This window comes from Syzygium oleosum, unplaced genomic scaffold, assembly GCF_021117445.2.
Source record: "Syzygium oleosum isolate NSW1041296 unplaced genomic scaffold, Sole_v2.1 Sole_v2.03, whole genome shotgun sequence".
Classification (NCBI taxonomy): domain Eukaryota; kingdom Viridiplantae; phylum Streptophyta; class Magnoliopsida; order Myrtales; family Myrtaceae; genus Syzygium; species Syzygium oleosum.
In genome coordinates, this window is record NW_026607487.1 from 11600190 (window position 1) to 11613328 (window position 13139).

At 43.1% G+C, this 13139-nt stretch overlaps 1 protein-coding gene across 1 annotated transcript; it reads right to left on the minus strand.

Annotated features, from left to right (window-relative positions):
* Positions 1 to 324: 324 nt before the first annotated feature.
* On the minus strand, positions 325 to 4057 carry LOC115670760 (cyclin-D1-1). The gene is made up of 6 exons (XM_030592120.2): positions 3586 to 4057; positions 3157 to 3243; positions 2400 to 2498; positions 2038 to 2239; positions 1779 to 1909; positions 325 to 1669 (listed from the first exon to the last, which is right to left on the minus strand). Exons 1-6 carry the CDS (start codon positions 3877 to 3879, stop codon positions 1433 to 1435), a joined length of 1050 nt encoding a protein of 349 aa, XP_030447980.1. The 5' UTR covers positions 3880 to 4057; the 3' UTR covers positions 325 to 1432.
* Between the last annotated feature and the right edge of the window lie 9082 nt (positions 4058 to 13139).

A 13139-nucleotide genomic window follows, 5' to 3' on the forward strand; every position in this document is an offset into this window, starting at 1 on the left:
GGAGGAAGAGGAGGAGGAGTTGTACATAAGAGTTGGTTGATTGGATTGGTTCCCCTGAGCCCCTCCGCCTTTATTGCGAGCGGGACCGACCGAGAGTGCCCCTCCCCTTCCCGCTCTGTTCACGGAGCCATCGCCCCACGCAAAATTCCAAAAGCTTTCTCTTGCAAAAAGCTATTCTTACACGTACTGACGATCGAAATGAGAACAAACGGCAACGCTACAAAAGCCTTTCGTAGTCAATCACGTGCCATGCACAGAGAGAGAGAGAGAGAGCCAGAGAGGGAGAGAGAGAGAGAGAGATGTCACATTTTGTGGGTCAAGAGATTATGAAAGACATACAGTCTGTTTTATTACATGGATCCATGGAAACCAATACAAACACAGCATGAACAGGTCCCAAAACCTTTTATGTTCGTGAGGGCCGAACGATCAGCCGGTGCCGCCCCCTCCTCCCTCCCGTCTCATCGCGAGGGCCAGGGGTCGGGGCGGGCCTCAAACCAAAAAAATAAAAAGAATTTAAAGTATTTTTTGTCCGCACGTGTGTCCTTCGCACGTATGGAGCAGCACTCAAAAAGGGATTTCAGTATAAGGTCAGGCCGAACCCTAGGCCATTAAAAGGGGGGAAGGTGATTCCCGCCAAGAAAAGAAGAAAAAGGCACACCATACAGCACTCTTTCAAGTCTCAAAAACTCTAGTAACATCCAAGGAGGAGCAGCATCTTGTTCAGCTTTTCAGGGAGTAGATGTGGTAGGCCTTGACTTTGAATTACTTCACCACCACCATTAAAATAATTATATATTTATGCCCTTAATCTTGCCATCTCGTGGACCGTAGATGTCTCTTCGCCCTTCCCCTCCCTCCCTTTTCTCCAAAAACGCAAAAAACAAAATTCTATACAGTCGTGAAGGTCCCACGATCTCCTTCCCCTTTCATTCCACAATCAATGCAGCCTTTGAATTCAAATCCCCCACTTCTGTCACACTCCATCACTCCACTATTTCAACACCACCACCACCATCTCTCTCTCTCTCTCTCTCTCTCTCTCTATCCTCCTTTGCTTTTCATACCCGAACATCATTAAATAACTCCCCCCTCTTCCCTTGGGAATCAGCAAAGCCAGCCCATCTCCCCCCCCCCCCCACATTAACGTTTGTGGCAATGCCCTCCTTGAGAAAAACCAAAAAGAAAAGAATGAAGAAAATCTCCAAAAGCACCAACCCCCCTCTCATACGTACATACATACATTATATACTAATGGTCTCTACATCACTCAACTTCATCAAGTCAATCTGATCAAACCCCAGAAAGCCCTCTCAACAAAAAACGCTGAGGCTTCTACTTTCTAGACAGCTCGGGGACCACCCATCGTCGGGTTTCTCGCGCTCTCTCTCCCTCTCTCTCCTTTTTCTGCCTGGCTTTTTCTCTTCCTTAGTTATTCTATTTCCCCCTGCTCGGAGTTTCCTTTGTCAACATCTACCCATAAGCTGTTATTTAGTTTCCTCCTTTTATTATTGTCCGATGGCGATAACGAGGACGAGGATGATGAGTCACTAAACCTCGCTCTTGCCTGAGTCGTCACTCTAAACTGGGGCAGCACTTTTGGGGCCTTCCTCTTGCTACTACCGCGCACCAGTTTTTGCGTTAATCGGTAACAGCTGATGATCTTCTCCTGCAAAAAGAATAAAATTGGATATGGACTCGTGTTTTTACATTGTTTTTTTCCCCTTTTATTCTTTGTGGAACACTGCCCCCAACCATAGTCACGTTCAGAAGCTTACTTTGCTTAGCCCATCGCACCATGATTCCGCGTTCTCCGGTTTACATAGAGACAGACTCGGGATATCGCTCGCAGCAGATAGCACGGCCGCGGCAGCGATGCAGGACGGTCGATACTCAAGGAAGCTAGTTTCTGTTACATTACCAACAGGCGCTGATTTCAGTTAGGAAACTAATAATTCATTCCGATGTTCTCTTTTTTTTTTATTTTTTTTTTGTGGAGGCATGAACATCTGCACTGTATACCGGTACTGGAATTACCTTGGATGTTAGAAAAGATTACGTCGGTCGCCCGCGAGACGAGAAACCCGACACAGGTGCCGGTTGGATCGACCTTCCACGCGAAGAAACTGATGAAGGTGAAGGGCGTTATGGATCGGAGCCTCCAATCCAGGACGCTTAGAACAAGAAGTTCCATCCGGCGGATTGTCCTCGGTTCAAAAATGTTCTTGGCACCTTCAACCTGGGTCAAAGAAGGGGATTATTTCCACGAGGATCAATAAAACAAGCAAGTGAATAAATAATTACATAAAGGGCCCAATAGTTTCGTCGAGGAAAATAATTAAAGCCAGACTGGGGTTAGGTACAGATAAGTCATCAAGACATGACAATTTGACAAGGACCTGAAGATGCAGAAGAGAAGGAACCAGAGGCTCCTCCATCTTAGCAGCCAGTGACAAGCAAGCCACCGAGAGGAGCTGCATCGGCCACCCATCCGGCTGCTGAAACAAGGAATCCCAGAGAAAAACACAAACAAAAGGGTCAAAAACAATTCATTTTATAAAAAAAAAATCCAGACTTTAGGACAATAATTGTACGAAGGAAGTTCGCCAAAAGCGCCGATGAAAGGCTCCTCGTAGGTATACACGCAATGTCGCGATAATCAATGCAGTGCATGATTCCCCGTTGGGTATAATAGCCGGTCAACAAAACGTGAATGTACACGTATGCACCAACATCGCAACGCGCACTAAAATGCGCCCGCCGCTACTTTACACTAACCCACAAAAGAAAATTATTTAAATTACGAGACCAACTTTTACAATTAAAGTACCATACAAACGAGCATTTAAATTGACCATATTATTTAGGATAATGATATTATAAATCGATCGTTATTATAATGGCCATTATTGGTCGACGAGGGGAAAGGAGAGAATGGCGGGGGGATGCTTATGTCATTTCGACGTTATTTCCTCAAAAAGGTCAAGTATAATTACTCCCGGGTAATCAAATAATTGCTGCACGATTTCCGAGGGGGAAAAAAAGATAAAAAAAAATTAAAGGGAGGGAAAATCAATAGCCATGACGCGCCAATCTCGACGACGCAATATTCACGCGGACCGGCGGAGTTTCGAGGTTTCGTCGACGGGAGCTCACCGGCAGGCTGCTGGAGTAGAGGAAGCGGTCGATGTAGTTGACGGAGAGGTACGCCGTCAGCGGCCGGAATCCGTAGAAGGCATGCACCTGCAACGCGAATTCCCACGTCAGACAAAAGCGAGACGTCATCCGAGAGGATCCGGATTAACAAACTCTCGAAGCGAGCCGAGACTTTTTGTCTCGTGGCGGGCCGCGGAGGTTCCACGGCGCGGCGGCCGGTTTCACGAGCGGCCGCCGGGCCCGATGCGCGCCGCCACCGCCGCCGACGCCGATCGGATCGCTCGGATCCATTTGCTCCGATCCGATTCGCGGCCGCAGGCCCGAAAGGCCGACGATCGCACGGCCGCGGCATTATCGTAACATCGTGCGGGCTCGTGCCCGGCTGTCGACACGGGGTGGTGACGATCGGCGTCGTCATCGAAGCCGTACCTTGAGGATCCATGCAACGGACTCCTCCCTCGCGGAGGCGTCGAGCGACCGCGACCGGAACCGAGCCGCGTAGTCGAACCCGGGCAGGAAGCGGCCCTCCGCCTCGATGAACCCGGCCACCACCGACTCCTCGGCGCGCCCCGCCTGGGAGCCCGCGTCCGAGGACGAGCACTCGGGGGAGCTGTCGGACAGGACCCCGGCGGAGTCCTCCTCGCAGAGCAGGTCGGACAAGCAGTCGGAGCACGAGACCGGCATGATCGGCGGCCGCACGCGCGCGACGGGGCGGTCCCTCATTCTCTCGCCATGACCGGAGGGGGAGGGGGGAACTGGCCGAGGCTCCCCGGCCGGAGCTGCGTCGGTGACGGGCGAGGGGAGGATCGGAGAAGGAAGGGGGGGGGAGTCCGGCGAACTCTGAGGCTGGGGAGATTTGATGCTCGGGGCACTGGGTATGGTGGGGGACTGGGGAGGCGAAGGTCTCCTTGAATCAATAATATCTGTTTGTCTGGGTATAAATATAAGGCTGTTGATGCATTTTCGGGGGATATTTATTTTCTTTATTTTTATTTTCCCGTATTTTTTAATTATTTACGTATATCATTTTTCGGGGGGGAGTAATTAATTACGTGCGACTGTGACGTCTGTAAAAACAAAAAAAGCGGGGGAGGGAAAATTTTGGGACGGGGGGTTTTGGTGATTTTCCCGGGAAAATTGATTTGCCATATCGAGACGGTTTCTCTCTCTATCTGATGATGAGCGATGAGATGATTTTGGTTTTGGCTTAAGTACAAGATTTTTCTCAAAAAGTTTTTATTGTTTCGAGGGATTCGATTCGAGTGTGGGCGGGGGAGTGGAGTTCGGGTACCGTGACACGCAGCGCGTGTGCACGGGGAGCGTGGGGTCGCGGCTCGTGACAGCCCAATCGTGGGGCGACGCGTGGCCGTCGGCCGGCGGGGCAGCGGGGTTCGCGTTCTCGTATCGGCGGTTCGAGGCATATCCCCGTGGAATTTCAGGCGTATAATCCGAAATATTTGTTGTTGAAGTTCAAATGCGATTACATTTATTAAACGCGACATGAGATATAAGGGATTCTATAACCTGTTGAGTATGTGTGCGAGTGAATTTTAAAGTATCGGAACGATTGATGCGTGAAACGCGCGGATATGTTTAATTAAGCGCGTCTGGGCTTGGAAAGCTAGTCCGTGTATAGCATGAATAGGATTAAGCTCGCCGCGAGCACGCATAGCTACATGTCGTGCAACTAGATAATGTAAAAAATTGCAAGCAAGCAAGCAATTAGAATAGGGAAAACGACACAAATGGTTCTTGAATTTTAGCCCAATGTGCAATGTGATCCATGAATTATTAATTTGTTATATGCGGTCCATAAACTTTAGACAAATGTGTAATGTCTTCCCTTAACTTTTTATACATGTTTAATGAAAATGTTAAATATTCTGCCTCAATTTAAATTAACGAAACGATAACATTAAACATTTGGGAAAAGTGTCAAAAAAGTCCTAAACTTTTTGCATTAGTGCCAATTTAGTTATAAACCTCTTTTTGGTGCCAACTCAGTCCTAAACCTTTTGCATTTGTGCAAATTGAGTCCTAAACCTTTTTTTTTGTACCAATTCAGTCATAAACCTTTTGCATTTGTGCCAATTCAGTCATTCCGGTTAATTTAGCTCAAAAAGGTTCAGGACTGAATTGGCACCAATGCAAAAGGTTTAGGACTCAAGTGGCACCAAAAAAAGGTTTAGGACTCAATTGGCACCAATGCAAAAGGTTTAGGACTGAATTGGCATCAATGCAAAAGGTTTATGACTCAATTTGCATAAATGCAAAAGGTTTAAGACTGAATTGGCACCAAAAAAGGTTTATGACTAAATTAGCACCAATGCAAAAGGTTTAGGACTTTTTTGACACTTTTGCCTTAAACATTTCCATATTGACTAACTTGAACAATATCAAAAGTCCAAGTAACACATTAAACAAATTAAAAATTGAGGGACCACATTACACATTGAGCTAAAGTTTAAGGACCATTTTCAACAACATTACATATTTGGTCACAGTTCATGGACTATTTGTGTCCTTATTCCATTAGAATATATACTAATTTGACACTAGTGATAGCGAGACCACAAATTGTGCTTGTAACAATTCGATCAGATCTGACAAGGCCAGGAAGTGATCATCAGGGCGAGAGCCTGCACAAAGGAGCGGGTCCGACAAATTTATGGGATGTTGAGTGGATCTAAATCATGCACCGAATAGGAGAAGAACGTTGTTGGATTATACATGAAAAATTGAAATTAACTCATAATGGGCCCCTTTTGACGTAAGCATGCTTAGATAAGAGCACTACCGCACTAGCTGACCTCTCGGGAAAGTGTCCAACCCTATGCCAAAGGGACAAAATCATGAGACTTGATAGAAGATGGACCAAAGTGAACAATAACTCGAGTGAATTAATCCACGATTGTCACAGTTCATATGCTCCAAGGTTCATGAGAATGCCAATTTAGTAGGATGAGAGAGATGAAAAATGAAGGATGGCAACATCAAATAGATCTTATTAGGGAAAATGACATAAATTGTCTCTGAACTTTGACCTAATGTGCAATGTGATCCATGAACTTTTAGTTTGTTCAATACCCTATATGCAATGTGATTCCTAAATTTTTAATTTGTTCATTATAGTCCATGAACCTTTGGTACATGTTCAATTTAGTATGTGGACTATATGAAAATGTTCAATGTTGTCCCTAATCTTGAATTAATGGAAAGACAATATTGAACAATTTCATTACATTGAACATGTAGCAAAAGTTTAAGGGCTACATTTAACAAATTAAAAGCTTAAAAATTATATTACACATTGAATTAAAGTTCAAGGACTATATGATATATATATTGAGTCAAAGTTTATAGATTATTAGTTTCGTTTTCCCACATTATCATCTTCTTACACTACTCGATAAGAAGCATTGATGTAGCATTGAAACCTGTGTTATACTTATGATGTACTAAAAATACATTTTCAAGCACAATTCATATTTTTTTTTTCCCTTTTATCGAGTTCCCAGTCCCAATGGGGCACTATTAACAAACTGCATATTCAATATCAATGGAATCACTCAAAAAGGGAAAAGCACTGATGAAATCATTTTCTACTTCGGGTTAATCCCCCGTCAACACTTGGCCGTGGTACAGTCGGGCAGCGATGGATGTAGTGGTTTCCTTTTTGGCCTTTTGCAGCGTGCAGTTGCGCAGCATCGTCGTCCCGGTGCGGAAGAAAATCTTCGGGAAGTTCCACCGCGCTTCCGCAGAACTGCGTCGAGCTCTCTGCTCGAGCTCAGCATGGTCCCCGGGGCCTAGGGCCCTGGCCCCCTTGGACGAGCCAGAGAGCATCGTTAAGGATCCCCCCTCTCTTTGTCTCTGATCTGGCGATCCGTGACATATTCTGTCCATCCGATGCAAAATTGATGATTTCGAAAAGGGACCATCCGAACCGGGAATCATCATGATCGGACTGAATCGGCTGGTTTTGGGCAGCTTTCAAAGCCCCGATTTGATTCCAAGTTTCATAAAATTGGAAGCGGTGAATTTCGATCCGGTTTGTGATTCGAGGTGTGAACCCGAACCACCTTGACCGGATAGATTTATTTAGTTATTTTCACAAAGCTGAAAACCCCAATCGCTTCACAAACCCGCAGTCACGCACGACTTACTCACGTTTGCACATGCCTCTTCCCAGCCCTGATAATCCTCATTCATTCTTCGCGAACCCTTAGTCTTGGGTTAGTTATTTTTACAAAGCTAAAAACCCCAATCCCTTTACAAACTCTCAGTTACGTATGACTTATTCACGTTCGCACAAGCCTCTTTCCCAAACCTGATAACACTAATTCATTCTTCACAAACCCTTAGTCTTACGCTCACGCTCATGCCTCTCACTCTCAGTCACTCACGTCTCTCGCAGCCTGGACGCCACCCTCTTACCTAAGTCACATCCCTCTCGCTCGACACCTTCCTCTCACTATCTCATCTCAAGTCTCAACTCTCGCCTCTTGCCTCTCTTTCTTGCACTGTTTTTGGCCTCCTCCACTACCAAGATCCATCGCACCATGGAGGCTATCGACTCTAACAAGGACGATTTCATCAGCCACGCCGAGTTCACGACCTTTTGAGAACCAGCTAGTGCTCCTCGATGGTAGAGATTAACAATGCCTTCAACCTATACGATTGGGAAAAGGACGGCCTAATCTTTACCCTCCTCTAGAGGCGAAATAAGGTCCCTATTCTTGAAACCCGCAATCTCTCTTCTCTTTTAAACCCATTTATCTTACTTTGAGTCCAATGCAAAATCGAGACAAACCCTCAAATATCTCTTGGTTTCTTCAATTGGCTCAAGGCCAAAATGGGTTTGGAACCAATCACCCCTCGTGTCAACTAAGGGTGAGGGTTTCTTCAATTGGCTCAAGACCAAAATTGGTTTGTAATCGATCACCCCTAGCGTCAATGAAGGGTGAGTACCCCTCAAATATCTCTTGATTTCTTCAATTGGCTCAAGACCAAAATGGGTTTGGAACCAATCACCCCTCGTGTCAACTAAGGGTGAGGGTTTCTTCAATTGGCTCAAGACCAAAATTGGTTTGGAATCGATCACCCCTAGCGTCAATGAAGGATGAGTACCGGATCCAGTTTAAACTTGGTCACCTAACTGAGCCAACTAGCTCAAGGCTGATTCTAGTAAGAACTAGTTTGATTCCTGGCTTCCAAGGCTTCTACTCGGGAACACTTTATTCTTGTCCCAAGTTGAATCAATTTGGAATTGGTCTTTCAAGGAAAAATAACACTTTTTTTGTGCACATGGAGAATCGAACCATGGTCTATACCATGAGCAACTACAATATAACCACTTGATCAACCTATGTTTTTGTAGTTAAATTGTACAATGTTTATACCTTATTATAAAAATTTGATTTTTCTGAACAAAACAAAAATCGAACCAGTTCTCAATTCTAATATTTTGGAATCGGAAGTCAGAGAATCGGCATCCGATTCTAGGCCGAACACCAATGACCCTTATCGATAGGTGGGACAAGTCCAATACAACGGCGAAAGTGAAAAATTGCTTGATTTTACGGGGATTCTCGAGGAATGGATGTAAATTCCTTGATGAGCCTCGGATGGAAAAAGGAATAAATCTCTTAAATTTGTACTTGTTACGAATATTTGCAGGAGTCACTAATGAATCATAAGGGGATACCTTCTTTGGGATCCATTCATCGAGGATCATACAACTGATCTTGGAGCCAAGTCAAAAGAAGAAAAAGAAGGGGTTTGTGGTTGTGCAACATCACAATCCAGAGGACGTCGATGGAGGGGTCGTGTGTATTAAATACGGTAGCTGGTCAGCTTTCTCCCTGCTCGGGAACATGCGCCCCATCCCAGATCGGATCCTCGACATCCAGCAAATACAGATTTCCAGCGGCGACTCGGCTCGCAACTGCTGGTCTCCATCCCTACCACCACCGCTGTTCGCAGGTACCACACTACCCTTTGATCTAAAGTTGGCTTAGGAGCTGTCGACAAATGTACCCATGCATAAACATATAACTTGGATATTTTCTGTAACGAGACTATATAGTAAGCTTATACTTCGAAACGTGGATATATATTCTTTTCGTATAATCATGTATTAAGGAAGGATTTCAAAAAAATCATCTCCAATTTTCATCCCCATTTCGAATTTGCATCCTTAGCTTCGGAATGATTTGTGCCTCAAATACAAAATCCACCAGCCAAAAGGACTAATCCACACCTCAAACGCATCTAGGCCTTGTTGGGAGGACGCAACTTGAAGAGGGCAAAGTTGGATCGGAAATGGCAAAAAGTGAGGATGCTACTCGTAAATACAAATCGATGTGTGAACCCAAACATGATGACTTTATTAAAATTTTCCCTGAATTAAATGGACAAATTATGAGATACTTTATCTTTACTCATTTCGTTCAATAAAAACCGATAAGAGATAAAAACTGGGCATAAATAAAAGAAGAAGAAGGAATGACAGCAAATATCCTTTTGATTTGCTCAAATGAAAATTTCAATAGATTTCTGTCCAGGATAAGAAGTGAAGTTTCTTATATACATATGATATTAGATCATAAATCTGGACGTAATTTCTTATTAAGAGCTATGCCTATATATAGGGAGTGCTAGGCTTTGATTAGGAGTTATCATCATTGAAGTTCATCTAATCAAAGTTATTTTTCTACACGCGTGCGTTCCCTATCAATTGATATTCGAAAAGGAAATTAAACGAAACCTGTGAGCATTCAGCTCATTTGGAATTAGAAAAAATCAAACCATCGTTTCATTAAGACAAATCATTTCCTTTTTGGGACTAAATGATCCAACAATCATTGTCCTGGCAACATGGACAGGGCATCCTAAGTTAAACGATGCCGGATGAAAAGGCAACTTAAGACATTGATAAGTCCACATCCTGGCGAAGGTCATCGCATGTTACTGGCTCTACTGGGGGCATGGGATCAAGCACGAGCAAGAAAGCGAAAAAGAACAAAAGTAAATAGGAACGCCACGGTGGTTCTTGAAAAGAAAGATCCCAAGCTCGTTCTATTTCGCGAGCGTTCGTGATCTAATGAAGAGCAAAGCTCGTTCGAGATAAAAAGTGGGCGTACGCCAGTTTCAAACTTCAAATGATAACATCCAAGATGTGTATAGAGCCTAGCATTACTATCAGATCTTATAGTATAGAATTAGCATCATCCCCCACCACTATTCTTTTGTTATTCAATGTTCATACGTTGCTATCGAGTACTTGTACATGCGGGGTTTTGGTTGCTTGTTTTCCATTGGTCGGATCAAGCACCGGACCCCTGCTGCTGCTGATCAAGGGCCCCAACCATATTGAATTCATTTGCCAATTTGACGATGAAACGTTCCATCCTTCCACAAGAGCTCAAGAGGTAGGGTGCACTACTGTGCGTGAATGAAGGGTGACCTCACGACGACGTGCGTAGGATCCAAAACGACCATTTGACTATGGTGCTTGAAAGCATCCACGGGTAGATATAAAATCAAGTGATGGGCGTATGTGTCATTGAGTAACATGAATGAAACAAAACAATCTGCATATCCCCCGGGATCAGAAACGGGGATGTTTTGGGGGGTTTCCTTTTTTCTTATTGGGATATCTTTAGAATCGTATAAAATGTACATGAAGACACATGAATGTTAAGTATACATACGGATAAATTTAATCAAAGCATCATGGTCTTATTCGATGAATCTTATATTGGTTTTGGACCATAGGATTCTGGTATCAGTTCCTATCCCAACTTTGCACAAGCTCTGAAAAATTTGACCCCAATCGGGACCCCATTCGCAAAGCTTTTTACATATATGGTCGGCGAGCCATACGATTGAGACATCCTCCCCTCTTTGTAATTGACAATTCAAGTCTCCGCCATTGAACACTAGTTTTGAATATTAGGTGGCAAGGGTTGGCTTTCGATGCATAGAATGATTGCTGGAGCTTCAATTTCAATGCGTTGCTTCATCACGCAATGACTAATGGGGGGGGCTTCTCTCTTTTCCCCTTTATTTTGTTAGGCTCAATCGTGTTCTGCTCTAGCTATAGTTTTATAGCGTGGTGGTGGCTTTGATTAGTGACTGATTAGTTTAATTTGACTGTTGATGATGCATCTGATGTTGATAAACATTTAGTGGCTACGAGTCTAAGTTTTGACCGGCGGTGCAATAGGAAAGGTAGCAATTTCCGAGGAAAAGCTTATCAGGGGTGCTTAGTGCTTTGTCTATATACTCTTAACCTAATTTGTTCTTTGGCATCAAAAGTCATTGGACCAATCTCTCAAGCCTTGAAGCAGAAGTGCTGACCCCCAGCTTCTAATCTCCCATGGATGAGGTCGAATCCATTCGATTTTTAAAAGGATTAGCGATCCTTAATTTTTCGAGGAATCGCGGGAAAGAAGTATTGACTTCACCTATCAAAACCTTGGTCCTTACTAGCAAAAGCATACAATATTGCGTGTGTGCGTGAGAAATCGACATTCAAAGATTAAGCAAAATCATTTAATTACGAAATATTTCAATTAGTAAATAACGGAAAGAAATGATTAATAAAAATACACTATATGAAGAAATTGCATGGATATTTAAGATTACATAGAAAAAAATTGATACATTATACGAAGAAATTGCAAAATAAGTAGTTAGGGAATTATTAAGGGATTATCGAGATTTCTTAATAATAAGAGACTCTCTTTACTTTATGTAATAATATGGATAAGAAAATAATACCAATTCGGAAGTTTTTTTACCAGAGGATCCTACTAATGAGGTACTTAAACTTTGGTTACATATGTAAACTCATATTTTTCGTATTTGGGACTTATTAAAAATTTCAGAAAGTCAGGTAAATAAGATCCCTCTAAATGTACTCTTGGTGTGTAAGGGTGCTAGTCGAAATCCCACATGGGAGATCTTGTAACTTGCGCAACAGGTTGACACATTCTAATTTATTCATAATTTATTGATTTAAATTTTCGAGCGAAAATATATTAAATCCAATATGTCCAAAGGTTCAGGGATTATCTTTCAATTGGGTCCGGGAAGCTTTTATACGAATGACACGTGTCCCTTCTCTTTTCGTCTCTCCAAGTTTTGGGGCCGAGGTATGCAATGTCTTTCCTTGTAATTTGTCTCCTGTTAGCATCAAACTAGGATGAGCCCATAAACACTATTGTCTAATCATGGGATTGTTTTATTCGTCCTAAAATTTTTGATTTCATCAAATCGCTCGGCATCGTAATTTTCGTTGATCGCTTCTCTTCACCTTTAATTTATTAGATATTCAAGTAAAAACTCTAGCACTGGTGTATTTCTCATTTCCACCTTCAGAACTAATGTTGAATTATTTGTAGGCTTGCGTATGCATGTTGTAACGTGACAGTAGATGTAATCTCTATTTACTCAACACAAAAAATCTAATGTAATTTCTTCCGAGTATCAAATATTTTGCGATGGGATTCCCATACTTTCTCAATCTTGATGTAAACACCACGGGATGTCGCATGAGATCTTGCGATGGATTCACGTGGCCCTTCCCCAAGTGCGTGGGGATGCATAGTCCATCTTTTGAGGACCATAGTTTGCAAATTGCACAAAAAGAAAAAGACAAGTTTTGTGGGTTCTATGTAGGAGGGGTAGGTCACTATTAAAACTATTAGCATGGCACCAGCTGGTTTTTTTGGATTTTCTTTCTTTTCCTTTTTCCTTCGAGGAGCCCATCATCGATAGATGGTGCTTGGAGCGACAAATCCGCAAATGCCCCGAGACTCCGAGATAAAAATCAAGATATGATTATCCTATCCTGCTTTTGGTTTATACTTCAAATATGATAAAGTCGGGTATAAGAGGGATATAACTTGAATAAAAATATCCCACGAGGGAGTTGGGATAAAAATGAATAATAAACTTATTAAATTAATGAGAAAATA